This window comes from Aphelocoma coerulescens, chromosome 1 (assembly GCF_041296385.1).
Source record: "Aphelocoma coerulescens isolate FSJ_1873_10779 chromosome 1, UR_Acoe_1.0, whole genome shotgun sequence".
In the NCBI taxonomy this organism is placed as follows: Eukaryota; Metazoa; Chordata; class Aves; order Passeriformes; family Corvidae; genus Aphelocoma; species Aphelocoma coerulescens.
In genome coordinates, this window is record NC_091013.1 from 15853957 (window position 1) to 15870713 (window position 16757).

At 35.9% G+C, this 16757-nt stretch overlaps 1 protein-coding gene across 1 annotated transcript in view; it reads left to right on the forward strand.

Moving 5' to 3' along the window:
• ADGRG2 (adhesion G protein-coupled receptor G2) overlaps nucleotides 1-16394 on the forward strand; it is a 58546-nt gene extending 42152 nt beyond the window's left edge. Inside the window, exons 16-28 of the mRNA XM_069002456.1 lie at nucleotides 1185-1383; nucleotides 1692-1848; nucleotides 3880-4029; nucleotides 4244-4366; nucleotides 5502-5547; nucleotides 5653-5756; nucleotides 6349-6473; nucleotides 7930-8198; nucleotides 8929-9028; nucleotides 9345-9619; nucleotides 11111-11212; nucleotides 11995-12147; nucleotides 15161-16394. Coding sequence (XP_068858557.1) covers nucleotides 1185-1383; nucleotides 1692-1848; nucleotides 3880-4029; nucleotides 4244-4366; nucleotides 5502-5547; nucleotides 5653-5756; nucleotides 6349-6473; nucleotides 7930-8198; nucleotides 8929-9028; nucleotides 9345-9619; nucleotides 11111-11212; nucleotides 11995-12147; nucleotides 15161-15345 — 1988 coding nt within the window. The 3' untranslated portion in view covers nucleotides 15346-16394. The remainder of the gene's footprint in view (nucleotides 1-1184; nucleotides 1384-1691; nucleotides 1849-3879; nucleotides 4030-4243; nucleotides 4367-5501; nucleotides 5548-5652; nucleotides 5757-6348; nucleotides 6474-7929; nucleotides 8199-8928; nucleotides 9029-9344; nucleotides 9620-11110; nucleotides 11213-11994; nucleotides 12148-15160) is intronic.
• The last annotated feature ends 363 nt before the right edge of the window (nucleotides 16395-16757 follow it).

The following is a 16757-nucleotide window of genomic DNA, read 5'->3' on the forward strand; positions in this document are numbered from 1 at the left end:
ATAGTGTGGCCAGCAGGACCAGGACAGTGATTGTCCCTCTGTACTGGACACTGGTGATGCCGCACCTCCAATCCCATGTCCATTTCTGGACCCCTCACTACAAGAAAGACATTGAGGTGCTGGAGTGTATCCAGAGAAGGGCAACGGAGCTGGGGCAGGGTCTGGAGAAGAGGAGACTCAGGGATGACCTTATCACTCTGTACAACTCCCTGAGATTGTAGCCAGGTGGGGGTCGGCCTCTTCTCCCAGGCAACCAGTGACAGGATAGGAGTAAATGGCCACAAGCTGTGCCCAGGGGAGGTTCAGGTTGGACATCAGGAAGAATTTCTTCACTGAAAGGGTTGTTAAACATTGGAATGGGCTGCCCAGGGGTGTGGTGGAGTCCTCATCTCTGGAGATGTTCAAGAAACAACTGGACGTGGCACTCAGTGCTCTGGTCTAGTTCACAAGGTGATGTTCAGTCAAAGGCTGGACTCAATGATCTTGGAGGTCTTTTCCAACCTAAATGATTCTGTGATTCTATTCTATGTGAAAACCCTGAGACAACTCTCATTTGATGTGCATGTATTTTAAAATATATTCTGATGCCTTTGGCTGTGGTGAGTAATACCTCACCCTACACACTGGTTTATAACTCTCATAGGGGGGTACTGTGCTAAGTTCCCAATAGAACAAATGCTTTTTTGGACAGAAAAAAAATAAGTCAGACAGCAAGGCAGATTTTTTTAAAAACTATTCTAATATTTAAAATATTGCAAAATAATGTTGGATCATCCTTAAAATATTATTATTGACTGGGAATATTGTTACTGGCTATGTATTTTCTTATGAAGATTGTACACATCTTTATAAGATTCTTTTCAAATTTCTGACACTCTCAGAAATTCAGTGGCTAAAAATTCAAAATAATAGGTTATTTAATATATTAATGGTCTGATGTGAGGAACTTTCAAATCAATAAAATGTGAAATTAATGCTGGCAATTTGAAACTTTGCCTTGTGTTTTCATGAGATTTAAATCACTGCTCACTGCAAAGTAGCTGATAGGGAGGAATTATATAACTCGTTGAGAAACCTTACAAGTAGTGATATGGTTTTTTGATCAAGAGAACTGTTTAATTTTTCTGCTTTTCCAAGCTTACTTCATTTGTTGAACACAATGTTTAACTTTTCGTTTGTCACAGGAAAAACTCTCTCAGCTACTACAAATACAACTTCCGAACACACTACCATTAGTATTGCCACAGCTGAGCAAATCGTGTCCAAAATAGAAAATGATTTAGCAGCTGGGAAAGTAGAGCCAAAAGATGTAGAAAGGATGGTTAGTGAGGTGAGCGGTATCCTCACTGCTTCTCAACCATTACCACTGCGAATTTCTAACAGGTAGGCCATTTTGGCAATAAATTACAGGATGTCTTGATAAAATGTCTTCAGCAGGTTTCACTTTTTCATAATCCAGAAGAATATTTCTTGTTCTTTAATGTAGTTATTCAAAATGGAAGGACAAGCATTCTAATGTTACCAGCTGTACTATAATATAATGCCATGGAAAATGTTGAGTTTTTTTGTGTTGACACCATAATAAGTGAGCATTTTATACTACACTTGGATTATTGCTCCATAACCACAACTTGCCTCAGAATTTTGGATGTATGTGCTTGGTAATACTAAATATACTTTTTATTTGACAGAATTATAAAACTGGTGGACTATATTGGCTTAAAACTGAACTTATCGACATCATCTGCTGAATTTGTCTCCCCTTCCTTGGCTCTGGCAGTTGTCAAAACCAACAGAATCCGCTCCAACCAAATGTCTTTTGCTGTCCAGGACTCAGCTGATCTCCAGGTTACAAAATGCTTACAATAGTTACAAATTTTAAAATATATTTTTTTAAGTGTTTATGGTCTTATATTTATATGAACATGAGTTTGTTATTTGTTTATGTCAGTTTCCGGATCTTTAGTTCGTGTTATTTTCAGACTTTTTTTTAAGCCCTCCATAGTTTTTCCTTTAATTTTCAACTGTGTAAGCAGGTGTAAAAGGGCAGCTGACTTAGCAGAAACTGGCAGAACTAATAAGCTGTTGGAGAGGGTACAGCTAGAACACCAGAATGGACAAAGTGCTTGGCAGAATAACTTTGCCTCAAATCCCCTGAATTATGAGTCATTTGTTCAACCACCATGACAGTACTGAAATTTGTCAAGGAGTGTTGCCAGATGGCTTCATCTGTTTGAAAGAAATAATTGCAGAGGATTCCAGGAAAGAACTACCATGTATGTTGCTTGGATAATGATGCTCAGATGTTTGTCACTGATGGCATCTCACCAAGAAAGAAGTGCTTAGAAAGTTTGGTTGGATCCCCTTTATCTCATTCAAAACCTCCCTCCTGGCAAAGAAAATAATAATTTGGACAATACCAGCCTAGGAGGCTTAATCAAGGAGAGATGGAAAGTTTTGGACAAATTTTGGGACATTCTGCCTCCTCAGAGAAGAAAATAGCTTAATGTATTGTGAGACATAAGTAGTACTGAAACTTTTCTGTCTTACTGAAAATGATGTAAATGTTTAACATTTGAGTTATTTTCTATTTCTTAGCAATATATACTGCACGAATGTGAGGTGACTAGGAGGTGGTAGTGCTGACATACAGGTATTTGCTAAGGAATGATTTTTTATTGCATGGCAAGTATCATCTCCTTCAAACTAGAGCAACAGGAGTGCTTTTGTGGAATTGATTCAGGATTTCTTTGGGGTCTGTCTACACCAGTGATCTCCAAAGTGGGGTTTGAGTACTCAGGGTGTGCACATGACAGTTCATTGCAGTGTGGGAAAATGTTATTTATATGATCAATAAATAAAAAATACATTTCCAAAAATAATTTTTTATCTCCTTTAAAATTTTTTATTTTTGTATTTTATAACTTGTGTAATGTATTAGTACAGTAATACATACATGTAACTTCTGGATGAGTATATATTGGGGTTCATGGTCAAAAAATTTTAGGGGATGCATGGTCAAAAACATTAGGAGTGTGCTGTTCTAAACAGAAGAGTTAAACCAAGTTGTTAGGGCACTGTGGGGAGTTCACACTGTTACTCTTATTACAGCCATTCTTTGAATACTCAGATAATTTCTTTCTGCAGTACTACTAAGGTTTCACATCTCCCAGGAACACTGAGGTGATGATATTTGTGTGTAAAGGACTAATGTGCGACAAGAATGTTGAGAGATTTTGTACTGAACAAAGCACCCTGGCCTGTAAGCACAGCACATAAAATGGGTGAAAGTTCAGATCCCTTTTTGTACAATATTATTTCACTAAGTTCTTGAGTTATCTGAATTGTAGCTTATCCAGTTTATTTGTAATTTTTGCCAGATGATCAAAAAGTTAGGGTTTACGTTCTTATCTAAACATAAACGTAACCTACTGAACTTAAAAATGTATTGACAAATAATGGCTATTTACACTTTTTCTGAATTCTGACATACTTCCTGCAGGGTATAAAAATTCTTTGCCTTAGCAGGCTTTCATGCTGTGAAATGTTGATCTCCCTACACAGTTACATAAACCTACTGGGGTTGTTGCTCTTCACCTTTTCCAAATCAATACAAAACACACAGTGGTTTGTCATGTCCGTGTAGGCAAATGCTTAAAGCCAGATTATTTTCAATGGTAGGCAGACCTGAAATGGGATGCATCCTTTTCAGTCCTGTAAATGCTATTTATGCATTGGAGCAGGAGAGGAATGAGAGCAGCAGTGAGTTTGTGACAGTGATTAAAGAGATGTTTATTTTGAAGTTTTAAACTGAAAGTAAGTCATAATTTATTTATTTGGAGACTGAAACGAAGCGTAATCCTGGTGTTTATTTTTCAGATCTCTCTAGGAGTTCAGACAATTCAGAATTTAAATACTCTTGGATCAATTACACTTCCTTCATCATTGCTGGCAAATTTGCCCACTGAAGAGTTGGACTTGGCTTCTAGAATTATATTCAACTTCTTTAAAAAGACGACTGTGTTTCAGGTATTTTTTTGGCCCACTGTTCATAAGGCTTTTAAACTCAAGCTTAGAGCAAAATATCGTTTTTCCCCACAAAGCACATTTTAAAACTTCTGACTTAAAAAGTAATTATTTTTGTCCAGTGCTTAGTCCACATAGTAAATGAGCTTGTGGGTGCTGTACTCTACTATTGTTTGCTTGAAGATTTTAAAATCTGGCACATTTTTTGTCATTCCAGGATCTGTCCTTGAAGAATGCATCTTTAATCAGCAGTGTAGTATCATCAAGTGTTGCTAACCTCAGCATTAGCAACTTAAAGGCAAATGTTACTGTCATTTTGCAGAATATCAAGCCTAATCAGGTATGATTTACATTTTGGCAGACTTAAAGTACAGTTTTGTTGCCTCCACTGAAGCTGTTGTAGTGGAAACACTGTACTAAGAATACCAGTGAGTTTGTTCTGCTTTACTAGCGTGGGCATTTCATCTTCACCTGGACATGAAAAATCACTCTATTTTGCTTATTTACCACTGGTATACATTTTAGTTCTCAAATAGGATAAGGTAATTTTGCTCTATCACATATGCATCCAGTTTTTATCTTTCTTATTTACACTTCTGTTTTATTCTACAAAGAATAAAAACTCTTAGATGGAAGACTGACAGTGTGGTTTGTTAGAGAAGATGCTGCAGTCATGACATTTGTGGGTGCCACATGGCCAGAAAATAAGGGAAACTGAAATTTTCCCTAACAAATTGGCACAGAATTGTGTCATCTAGAAGTATTAGGACTCTAATACACCATCTCTTTCTGAAAGGAGCATCAAGGATTAAAGTCCTCTATATTTTAACAGAGTTTAAAATCCTAAATTACTATAAACTAAAAAATATAGGGATTCCACTAATGCACCTGGAGCTTTTTTCAGGAGCTGGCTTAGTGACATCTTTACTTGTTTTGACATAATAATGAGTTTTGAGATATAACTGTAGAAGTATCAGTATGTATAACAATAACAATGTGTATTACTGCTGGTATTTATAGAATTTGTATGTGTGTGGGGAAATCAATATGTAAATGTTTAACATCATGATAGTAGGAAGTGATCAAATATTTGTAAATGAAAAGGTTTTCCCTTTTCTGTGTGGTTGTGACTTCAAAAGTTACGAAGTCCAGAAGGATGAGAAATCCCAAGAATTTGTATAGTGTGGGAAGACAATGAAAGAGCATTCAAAAGGTTCTACCAGGAACAGAATCTTTGCATAAGCACAAGAGCTAGCTCCTGTATGGTGACTTCAAATTTGTTCAGCATATTTTTACATACAGTTTGCAATATTAATCCATTTTATGCACCTAAATTAATTTTGCATTCACGTAGATCAGGCAGATTTGCTGTATACAGTGTTTATTCTTGCCAGCATTTTGTAGATAATTCATAAATCATTTGATCCTAAACTCACAGTTTAGTAAGTTTTTTTATTCTTTTTACTCCTTAACAGGATAATTCAACGGTTAGATGTGTTTTCTGGGACTTCAATAAAAATGGTAAATACTTGAGATCACCCAAGATGCTGTGGTGTTTTAGCTATGTTAATTCATGTTAATATAAGTAAAGCCTTTAATGAATAACAAAGCTGCTTTTTTTAACAGATGGACATGGAGGCTGGTCATATGCAGGTTGCATAGTTAAAGAAAGTAGAGTAAATGAAACAGTCTGTTCATGCAACCATCTCACAAGTTTTGCAGTTTTGATGGTAAGTATTTTAAAAATTATGCAATCTTACCCTTATTTAAGAACACATTTAACCTTCTGTTGTCTTAAGCAAGTGAGGACTCAATAAGCACATTCTACCTAATAAATAATACTCGGTTCTGCTGGCTTCAGTGTTAGTACAAATAGCATACAATTAGTCATATGCTTAAACTGTTTGTTAAATGGGAGTCCATGACTTCCACTGGAGGAAAAAAAAATTCTCAAGTGCTGCAGCTTTTACATTTAGACAGCTGTTTATATTCTAGGAAATGAAATTTAGGATAAATCAAATTTAAAACAGGGTTTTAATCAAATGGGTTTTCACAATTAGAGTCATAGAATAATAAAATAATATCTCAAGTTGGAAGGGACCCATAAGGATCATGGAATCCAGCTCCCTGCTCTTTACAAGACTAGATTGGCTTTTTTGTTTTTCATCTAACTTTTTATAAGAGCCATGATGAAAAGAGTGAATTCCTTTTTTAAAATTATTTTTAAGTGCAGAGGAAAAGTTGTATTTTTGTTTATTTTGGTGGGTTTTTATCTTTTTCCATTAAATAAACATGATCTCTGAAATTCTGTTTCTGTTTTAGGACTTGTATGGAAAGACTCCTTTGAATCCCACACAAGAGTTGGTACTGACTTTTATATCGTATATAGGCTGTGGCCTCTCTGCAATTTTTCTTTCTGTTACTCTTGTGACCTACATAGCCTTTGAGTAAGTACCCGTTCGACTAAGCTCCCATTATTCTTCAATTGGGATTGATTATAGTCTTCATTGCAAAATCCTTTTCAAAAATTAAGGATTCTGTCTCCACAAACAATGCACAGTGTTGAGCTTTTGATGGGATACTCTCTGCTGATGAGGGTGAAAGAGCAGGAGGCTGCTGTCCTGCTGAAGTTCTTTATTTCATAGTCTCATAGTCTTCTGAAGGCAGAGTTTGAAGGGGTTACATAATAAGGCCAAGCAGTAACAGCAGCAGCAGCAGGCAAACAAGTAGAAAAACAACTTCTTCTTTTTCTTCTTTTCTAAACTTACAGAAGTGTGGATTATATTTGTTAATTGACCAATAAAATTGACGCATGATTCTAGTTTTTCTTTTCTTAACTTATCTTGGTCTAATTCTAATAGTCGTAAATCTTACACAATTGTTACATAGCTATTACACAGATTTGTGTATATAGTTTCTATCAGCTCTTCTTGGTTTTGTGAACCATCTAATTTTTTATCTAAAAAATGTGAACAGTATAGTTCTATCTGTGTTTTGTCTAAAGTGAAGAAATTCTGTGAAAAGGTAACTCTGCTGCAGTAAGAACTGTGTTTAAGACTTCTTTGCTGCAGCTTTTCAATGTTTAAAGCACTTTGCATATATTTCTACTAAAAGTTTAAAATCTATATTTCTGTTTCACTTTGGTGTGACTTCATGTATCTCAGCTTATCCAAAGGTTTTAATTCAACCCCTGTGCTTTGGCTTTCCTCTGGGTCTGGGTCCAGAGGAGCTCTCACTCCAACAGCACAGATTTGTCCAGTTCACCAGGAAGGTGTTGATTCAGTCTTCAGAAATGTTAATCTTACAAACAAGTGAATTATCATGAAGCTCTATGCAGTAAGAAGTGAAGAAGTATCCCTCTGAAATATTTTATAATGGATTATCATAGTAGAAGTGTGAAGGAATGTATTTAAGATGCAACATATAAAAAGCAGTGCAGAGTTTTATCATTTTTAAAAGCATTTGTATTCTTTCTTTATTCTCTCATTATTCTAAGACTGGGACTTGTGTCTATCTGGGCTTTAGATGTCCAGTCAAAAGCTTGATCTAGTTTAGCAATAAGGAACAGTCACATTTTGGGTTTGGGTAGCAATGTAACAAGAATTCCAACATACAATGTAAAACAAAAAAATAACCATGGCACTAAACACTTAATCTCCAAGTTATTGTTGGTATTTATGTAGCCTTTTCTAAAAACGTTATCTATACGGACTGTGAATTTGGAAATACATTGTGAATTATTCTTTCCGTGTGTAAATGCAACACACAAAGCATTGTATTTGAATGAAAATGTAAAATTTTCTTTTTCCTGGCCTTTGTGAATGCCAAGGCCTGCAAGAGAGGAAGTAAGCCAGGGATCCACGGACAATTGATGTCATCTCACTAATTTGCTCTTTTTTTTAGGAAAATCCGGAGAGACTACCCCTCCAAAATACTTATTCAGCTGTGTGCTGCATTACTTCTACTCAACTTAGTTTTTCTCCTTGACTCATGGATTGCACTGTATGATACACGAGGTCTATGCATTGCAGTTGCAGTGTTACTTCACTATTTCCTCTTGGTTTCCTTCACCTGGATGGGCCTGGAAGCTTTCCACATGTATCTGGCCCTTGTGAAAGTCTTTAACACCTATGTACGGAAATATATTCTTAAATTTTGTGTTGTTGGTTGGGGTATGTATTTTTTTTTTTCCATTTGTATGCTAAATAGATAATTCCTCTTATCAAGTATTGCAGTGAATGTGACACAGGTCAGAAATGAAAATTAGGCAATCATTAAATGTTATATGTGTTCCACCTTTCTGAGTCATGGAGTCCCCCCAGCTGCAGAACTGAAGCTTCTGCAATGCAAAGTGATAATAAGTTTTCCTTGTGCTAGTACAATAGAACCAATTTTGAGTGTGGACGCTTCCATTATTTTGAGAAAAAATGCCAATGAGTATATATATTCCCTTTCTGGAATAGCACTGTTGCTAACTGTCATGGGTTAGCAGGACCAAACCACTACACTAACAAAAATCAGCAAAACCAGATCTAACTGGATAGAGGATGAAGAGATTCTGGGCCTGATTTTTATCTCTTAAATGTTTCTTAAAGCATATGTAAGAAAGAAAATCGGTCATCCTGTAAGAGATTTTAAATCAGTTTGAAGACTAATGGTGTTTGTTGGTTTATTCAGAAAGTTTTGGAGCTGGCTGTGGAGGACTGCTCTTGTTTGTTTGCAAGTTGTGCTCCTGAGCAGTTTGAATGCTGCAATTTTTCAGACAGTTAGTAGTCAGCAGAACTCAACAGATAAATTTCAGAAACAAGTTGTAGATTTCATAGAAAAATATAATAATTTCAAGTCCTCATAATACTGTCTCTGTTAGGATTTTTACATATGTGTTTGTTCATAATCTTTTAGGGTTACCAGCAGTAGTTGTGTCCATTGTGTTGGCAGTATCACCAGATAATTATGGACTTATAACCACTGGAAAGGTTTCAATAAATGGACCTGATGAATTGTGAGTTAAAGGGAGGTGCTTTTGGGGACGTGGGGGTGGGGAATGGAGGCAGATCCTCCAAACTGCTTTTCTTTAGAGTAAAGGTGGGGAAGGGAAGGAAGTAATGGTAGTCCTTTGAAATGGTATAACTCTACAATATCTCATATGTTTTAGGTTTATTGCCTATATGAAGGCCTGGATCCTTTGGCCAAAAAAATACTTTTTTTCTAAAAAGGCAAAAATAGTTTGCATGTGCAACAAACAAAAAGGTTGTCTATGTTTATTTCACTTAATTTCTGTTTCTCATAACAGTTGACAGACTGTTCTTTTGTTCTAGCTGTTGGATCAAAAATCGAATTGTCTTCTATATTACTGCTGTGGGATACTTTTGCCTGATATTCCTGATCAATATCAGCATGTTCATTGTTGTGCTGATCCAGCTCTGTCGTATCAAAAAGAAAAAACAACTCGGTGCTCAAAGGAAAACCAGTATCCAAGACCTTAGGAGTGTTGCTGGCCTCACATTTTTGTTGGGAATTACTTGGGGGTTTGCTTTCTTCACAGTAAATGAGGTATTTACTTACCTCTTTACCATTTTCAACACTTTGCAAGGTAAGTTTGTCCTTCATGTAACAGCCTCCTAAGTATAATATAACAAACCAAACATTTGGAAATGCCATTTTCTTGATCCAGCAATATATATTTAACTCTGGTATGTGCTGTAACATGTTAATTATTTACTGTAATCCTAAAATGCAGTTTATGCAATTAGGATAAGGTACAGAAAAACTAGGTGCTATTTATATACACATGATATATTTATAAGTATTAGCATTTTAAAAGTGTATGGAAACCAGATATCCCTGGAAGTGACTGTGTTTCACTAATAAACAAATGAATTTTGAATACTCAGTTACTCTAAATGTTCATGTTATAATGCAATTAATGTAATGAAAACTGTATCATTTCTTCAGTTCCCCTAAAGCTTCTGGGGGAGGTTTGACATTCAGCAAAGGGTCATTGAGACAGGCAAGGCTGCAACATCTAAAAGTTAGTGACCCAACTTCTAAGCATGGCTTATATAGTACTTAAGAACATATGGGAAGTAGATATGAAAACATAAAGTTTTGTGAAGGCCAGGGTGCTACTGGACATACCCAAAAGCAGAGTTGTTGCAAAGGCTTTTATATAAATAGAAGATATTGTAGCTGTCCACAGTTATCTAAATATACCCGAATTGCGCTTCTGAAGTTCGGATCCAAACTGCCTAAATGGCACTTAGATGACTGACTATACGATTTCCCAGAGAGACTAAAGCAATGAAAATTGCAGTTCACTGTATACACCTCTTCCCTATTTGCTGTGTTGATTTACTATTATTTATTATTCATGTTAAACCTAATACAACTGTTTCCCCCTGCAGACTGGGAATTGTTCAAAGACTGAGTGCTGCTTTCCCTTAAAGGGGGGCAATTATGATGAACTTTTAAGCAGGGAAAGTTAGATGCCACCCTGTGTCAGTTAGTAGTGAATGACAAATAGACAAAGAGACTGTAAATGGATGAGCACCATCTCTTCTAGAAAACACTTGAAATTGTGGTAAAGGGGGTACCATTTATTATTATTTTAGAAATTAGTTATTTTCTTTGTATGAGTGCTCAAAATTTTGTAGCATTGGTGGTAACAGGTTAGCTGCTAATAAAAGATGTAACAGTGCCACACCATGTGCTAAAAAAGCTTCATAGAAATCTGACAGTGTGGTATCACACCTTCTCTTTGACATTGTTATGAGTTCTTTTCCAAAAGCATTAAGTAAATTTCAAGATCAACAGAATTTTTCCCTTCTTATTTGATAGAAGGAAACTGTATGCATTTTATGCATTTGATTGTATTTGTTGTTTTTTCTTTTGTGTGTATGCTTCCTCTAATCTATGTAAGGAAAAAGTACTCTGCAGTGTTCAGAGTTGTAAACTTTTTCAGCAAAGAAAGGTATCATAACTTTTTAGTAGAAATTAAAAAGAAATAAAAGAAAATGAAAGCATTGTTCATTAAGAAATAGTAAAAGTGAATTTTGCAACAGTCTTTTACGTTATTCTTTTGCAGGGTTCTTCATTTTCATCTTCTATTGTGTAACGAAAGAGAATGTCCGCAAACAGTGGAGAAGATATCTTTGTTGTGGGAAATTCAGGCTGGCTGAAAACTCAGGTAATTTTTTTTTTTTAACTTCTGAATTCTTATATTCAGTGTTAAGTTCCTGGTATTTTGTAATAATTACCAAAAAAAAAAAAAAAAAAAAAAAGAAAAAAAAAAAAAGAAAAAAGGGAGGGCAAATAATCATATTGCTGCAGTTGCAGTTCTAGTTTATTATCCAAGATACAATAAACCTCCAAAATGATACTCTTTAAAGGTGGTAGCTGGTGCAGTTCTTGCATGTTTACATGCTGTTGCCTTAAGCTGTTAACTGCTAAGAGTTGACCTCTTCCACTGCAGGGTAAAGGCATGTCTTTGCAGAAGATTTTGGTCAGTTAGAAACGGTAAGATTTGTTCCAGCTTCTGGGTCAGCAGTAGTTTTACCAGTGGCCTCCACAGAAACAAAGTGAAACATGGTTTAAACCAAAAAAGACATTAATTACTTTGTGTTATTTTGTTACTCAGTAGTTGTCATCTTGTAAAGCTATATGCTTTTTACACACTTTCACTTAGAGGATCAACTGCACTTTAGTTATTTTTCTGATCTGGTCTGCAGTTGTAAAACTATGACAGTTGGCTGCTTGTATTTTAGAAAGGGACAAGAGAAAAGGAACTAGATTTAAATAATTTTAAACATCAAGAGTCATTAAATTCTTAGGAGAGTATAATTCTGTCTAGAATACTGGAAGAAGTGTGTAAAGCCTTGGTTTTATATCAATTCAGTTGCATTATTAACTATATTTTTATATAGTGCTTGTATGAGTTGTGTTATTTTCGGTGTCATCTATCTGTTGTAGACTGGAGTAGAACTGCTACGAATGGTTTAAAGAAGCAGACTGTAAATCAAGGAGTATCCAGTTCTTCCAATTCCTTACAATCAAACAGTAACTCCACTAACTCTACAACACTGCTAATGAATAATGATTATTCAGTCCATGCAAATGGAAATGGTAAGTATACTGCAAAATAGTACTTCTTCAGAAGCAAAATTCTCCATCCTTCTTGTTCTAACATAGTACTGTCCTCTGAACTGCTGCCCTCTGCTCTGTTCCAGAGAAGAAATGAAGGTGCAAGTAGCACTGTGCTCAATTTCACTTGCAATTTGCTGTGGCTTATTTGTCTGCTGAGAAAACTAGATATGAATCACCACTGATTATACTTACTAAAAACTGATCTTTTTTTCGGTGAACATAATCTAGTTCTTCACACTCTTGCAGAGCACATGTCAGGCTGCTGACTTGAGCTCTCAGTATAGACCATCAATTTTTCAAACTGAAAAGTAACTTATGAATCTGTAATGTATAAAACCCTAAGTCAAGCAAAACTCAGAGAACATTACTCCTGTGCGCCTGAGGTATTTTTCCCAACTGATCAAGAGCTGAGGCTAAGAAGTCATGTCATCAACTAGAATGTTTATTATGAAGTTGATGAACATGCTTGGAGAGGCTGTGTTGTCCTCATTTCTTGGTCTATGCTGTCAGAAGACAGCACATAGTCAACAGGATAATATCAGCTGATAACCTCTCAGATGTACAGAGTAAAAACTATGGAATTCATATGTGGGTTAGAGGTTACTGTTCTTTGAGTGTGCTAACCACATATTGCAGAGAAATCACAACACTTCAGGAGATGGCATTTGGACATGCCCTGAACAGCTTTCCAGATTGAGTTTGTTTTTTGGTTTTTTTTACATTCCTTTGTAAAATCTCCCTGTCTGGACACCACATAGTGCAATGATTAACATACTTTTTAGCTAACAGGTCAGTTGAGAACCAGAATCCAATAACTCTCACTATCATTAAATACAAAGTAAGGCAATATTTTTAGGTAGAAGTATTTCCTTTCAAAGAGAGAAATTTTCAGGCGCAAAAGCCTGCATGTCTTGTAGGGTTCTTTTTTCCCTGCTGTGTTAATTGCTCTGATGAAAGAAGCCATCTCTCCCTGCAACATTTGAAATGCTTATACACAGCTACAAAAGCATTTTGACTGCTTTTCTCAACAGAAAGAAAGATAGTAGGAATGTTCTATCAAACTTGTTTGTTGTAGCAACTGAGTGAATGAGCCTGTTGTGGCTTTCTGGAAAAAGTTTTTTTCTTTTGGGTATTTTAGAATGAGATGCTAAATTGATGATCTAAACCATTGAGTGATGCCAATCTGTTGGATGTGCTCCAATTCTGTCCTACTTCAATCACATAATCAGACCTTTCCAGTGTGAGGGTCTGTGCCAAAAGCTTCTCAGACAATAGCAGCTGAAAGAACTTTGATAGAATCTTGTTCTGTGCACTCTCAAACATGGATAGCTCAGGTGACCCACCTCATTTCCTATTTTATTGTGTATTTTGAATGCTGTGTACCTCATACCACATCCCCCATTCATATCAAGAGGGCTGTATGATACCTTGCCTGCATAGTTTGACGAAATAATTCTTCTGGGTCCTTAGGACTTCCATGAGAAGAGGCTAAACCTATGCTTGGATAGCTCCCAGCAAAGCTCTGAGGCAATTCCTTACACATGATCTTCCAAACATGGGGCAGTGGTATCTCAGAAGAGCTGGGCTAGTGCCTCCAAAAGGCATTAGGCTGCACTTAGATAAGAGCAGGGGACCTTCTAATCTGCTGCACGTCATTGCTCTGCTCTCAAAGCTGGAACTTGAAAATAACATTGCAAGGCTTCATTTTAAAAAGTGCCCTCCAAAACCAAAAACTCTCTAGAAATGAAGACCCATGTCATAAATATACTGAGCTATAAACTGTTTATGGTTTTGGCCTCACTGCTTCCACTGAAATGTTATTCCAGATTCAGGACTGAATGACTTACTGTGGTAAGTTTGGGATGTCTGTATAGCCTGTGGCTTTGCTTTCCTACTGGACTTCATTTTTTCATGGCATTCTAGTATTTCCTTATTTTCAGTTTTTCTCTTGCAGATTTGCATGTTTGGAAAACTACCATTAGGTATCACATGGCCAAACCTGCAGATTTCCTCACTGAGGAATACAAACCACCTTTCTGAATTTGTTCACAGAACAGCATTATTTTCTTCTCAGCATTTGCCCTAACATTAGGGCACAGCTATTTTGAAAACTCCTAAAATAAAACAGTTGTAGTCATGCAGAGGGTTAAACAACAGTCACATTGTCAGCAAGCATGGTTGTTTTCTGTAATTTCAGCCTTTTCCTTATTTGAGTTGATGAACAAAGCTCTTCTGATTGTCTTACCCTGTCTACATTTGTGCCCGTTTAAGTGCTTGATGGCTGCTCAAATTAATAACTAAACTTTAAATCCAAACTGAAGCATCTACACAAATACTTAGAATAAAAAAATCCAAATTCTCATTAAAAATATTTAGAATGTGATACATAAAGGCAGGAGATTTGCCCAGTGAACTAAACATTTGTAAAAGGCTTCAGTCAGCAGTGGTATTATATGTGTTCATTGTGGATTCACCTAAATGTATAAGATGCTCTGCAGTCTAAATATGGTTTTGACCCATGATTAGACCTAGGCCATATTCTGATTGTCCTTCAGAAGTAAATGCTGTAAGTTGAATTCCTTTCAAAGGCAAAAAAACTCCTTGTTTTCTCAAACACTTTCTTCTTTCAGTTGCATGGCATACCTGAGATACCTTTAAAACTCAATTTCATAAAGCAAAACATTAAAATGAGGAGTATGTTGCATCTTGTCTAGTGATACTTATTCCAAGTCAAGTCTACATTTTGAGAATTGTGACCTTCATTGCTTAAAATATGAAATCCTATTGTGCATAAATATATTAACATCTCTCAAATCTCAGGATTTCACAGAGGAAAAGAAATGTATACAAAATATTTACCAAAAAATCCACATTTTAAAATTGTTGCAGGGATAAAATGAGTGTGTATGAACTCCCTATAGTGACTAAAAAAGCATGGGAGACTTGATTCTGAACCTTTCTGAGAGGAGATGCACTTTTTTTGTTTCAACAGGCCATCTTTCCAGTGAGAAGAATGGTGTTTGTTTCAGTGTACAGAATGGTGATGTGTGTCTCCATGACTTTTCAGGCAAACAACATGTATTTCAAGACAAGGATGATACCAGCAGCCAAGAAAGCCAAATCTCGCTCAGAAGGACTTCAAAGAGAGGAAGCCTAAATTCTATGGAGAAAATGTGATTTCCTTTTAAACAGCACATTGTTTTACAGTGTGAAGTAGAGTTTTACTTTAGCAGTTTTACATAATATGAGCAGACCAAGAACTGGTTTTATTTAAAATATATGGTACTGGAACTTCAAGGCAGCCATGCAGTGGATTGACAAGGACAATTATTGAAAAAAAAGAAAGGAACCTACTGTTTTGAGAAGGTCTTGGATATCAGATTACAGCTGTCACATTTCCATTTTGATTCTTCATCAGAGAGTGGGTTTTTTTGAGGGTTTTTTTTTTGCATTTAAACAAAACTTTTATTTAGACTTTTTTCATTACAATTAAGTTTATTTGGATATAATGCTTAGTAGTATTGTATAAATGTAGAAAGTTACAACTTGTGCATACAAACGATGTTAACTTTTAAAATGTTAGCTATGCTGTCTTCAACTTTTTATACGTTTTAGTAGCAAACTCTGCAGTGATGTACAGAAGCAGAAAAATATCAACCTTTAAACATCTCAATGATACTTTTTGTATTTATTTCTTGTAATATAAATTTAAATATTCCTATGTATAGAAAAGTAATTGATATTTTGTTTGTAACTGTTACTGTAAGTTTGCATTTTTCATTAGTTAATTAACTTTAACATAGAATAATACAAAAGTTAATTTTTCCAGTAAGTGGATCACCTACAGTGGTTTGAATATATTCACTGGATACAGAATTGTAAATAACAAACACAATTGGTCTTGAACCTTTGGCTACCTTTCAGTACACCACAGAGGGATAGAAACTGGGTATAATTCAAGTAGAGTGCCATGAATGGAGTGCTGAATAAAATAGTCAGTAGGTTAAGTACAACTAAGTCATGTTGGTGGCTTGAGTAAATTCATCAGGTTTTGCCATTGATTTCACCAGGGTCAGTATTTATCTTGAATGGTGAGATTAAACACACTGCCATTTCTCATTTGCAATGATGAAAGTAGAGAAGTTTGCAGGGGGAGGAGGGGGAAGTTGGAGAAAAAATAGAAATAATAAATGACAGCTGCTATATTTAGTAGCTGAGAAATTGTTTGTTTCATTGCATGGCTATTTTTTAAGGGGCAGCTCTTGATCTATTCTAGCGAGTTTTTCTGCTTGTGCTTTGGCTCTTGCTTGGCAAACCAAACACTGAGGTGCTAGCTCAGTAATTGCTGAAGGAAAATTTCATTCCCCTTGTGATATTTACCTGAAAAAAATGGATTTTGGCTCTTCGTGTAAAGCTGAAAGCCCATACAACATTGTGAAGATTCCTCCTGAACAGAAATTGGCCTATGCCCTTGTTTTACCTCTTCTTCCTCACACACATGTGGAGCTGTGGCCACTGCTTTTTTAATTTGCATTCTTGGGCAAAGGTTGGATGCTCCCAGAGCAAGCTAGGACAAAGTGGTGCTGGGC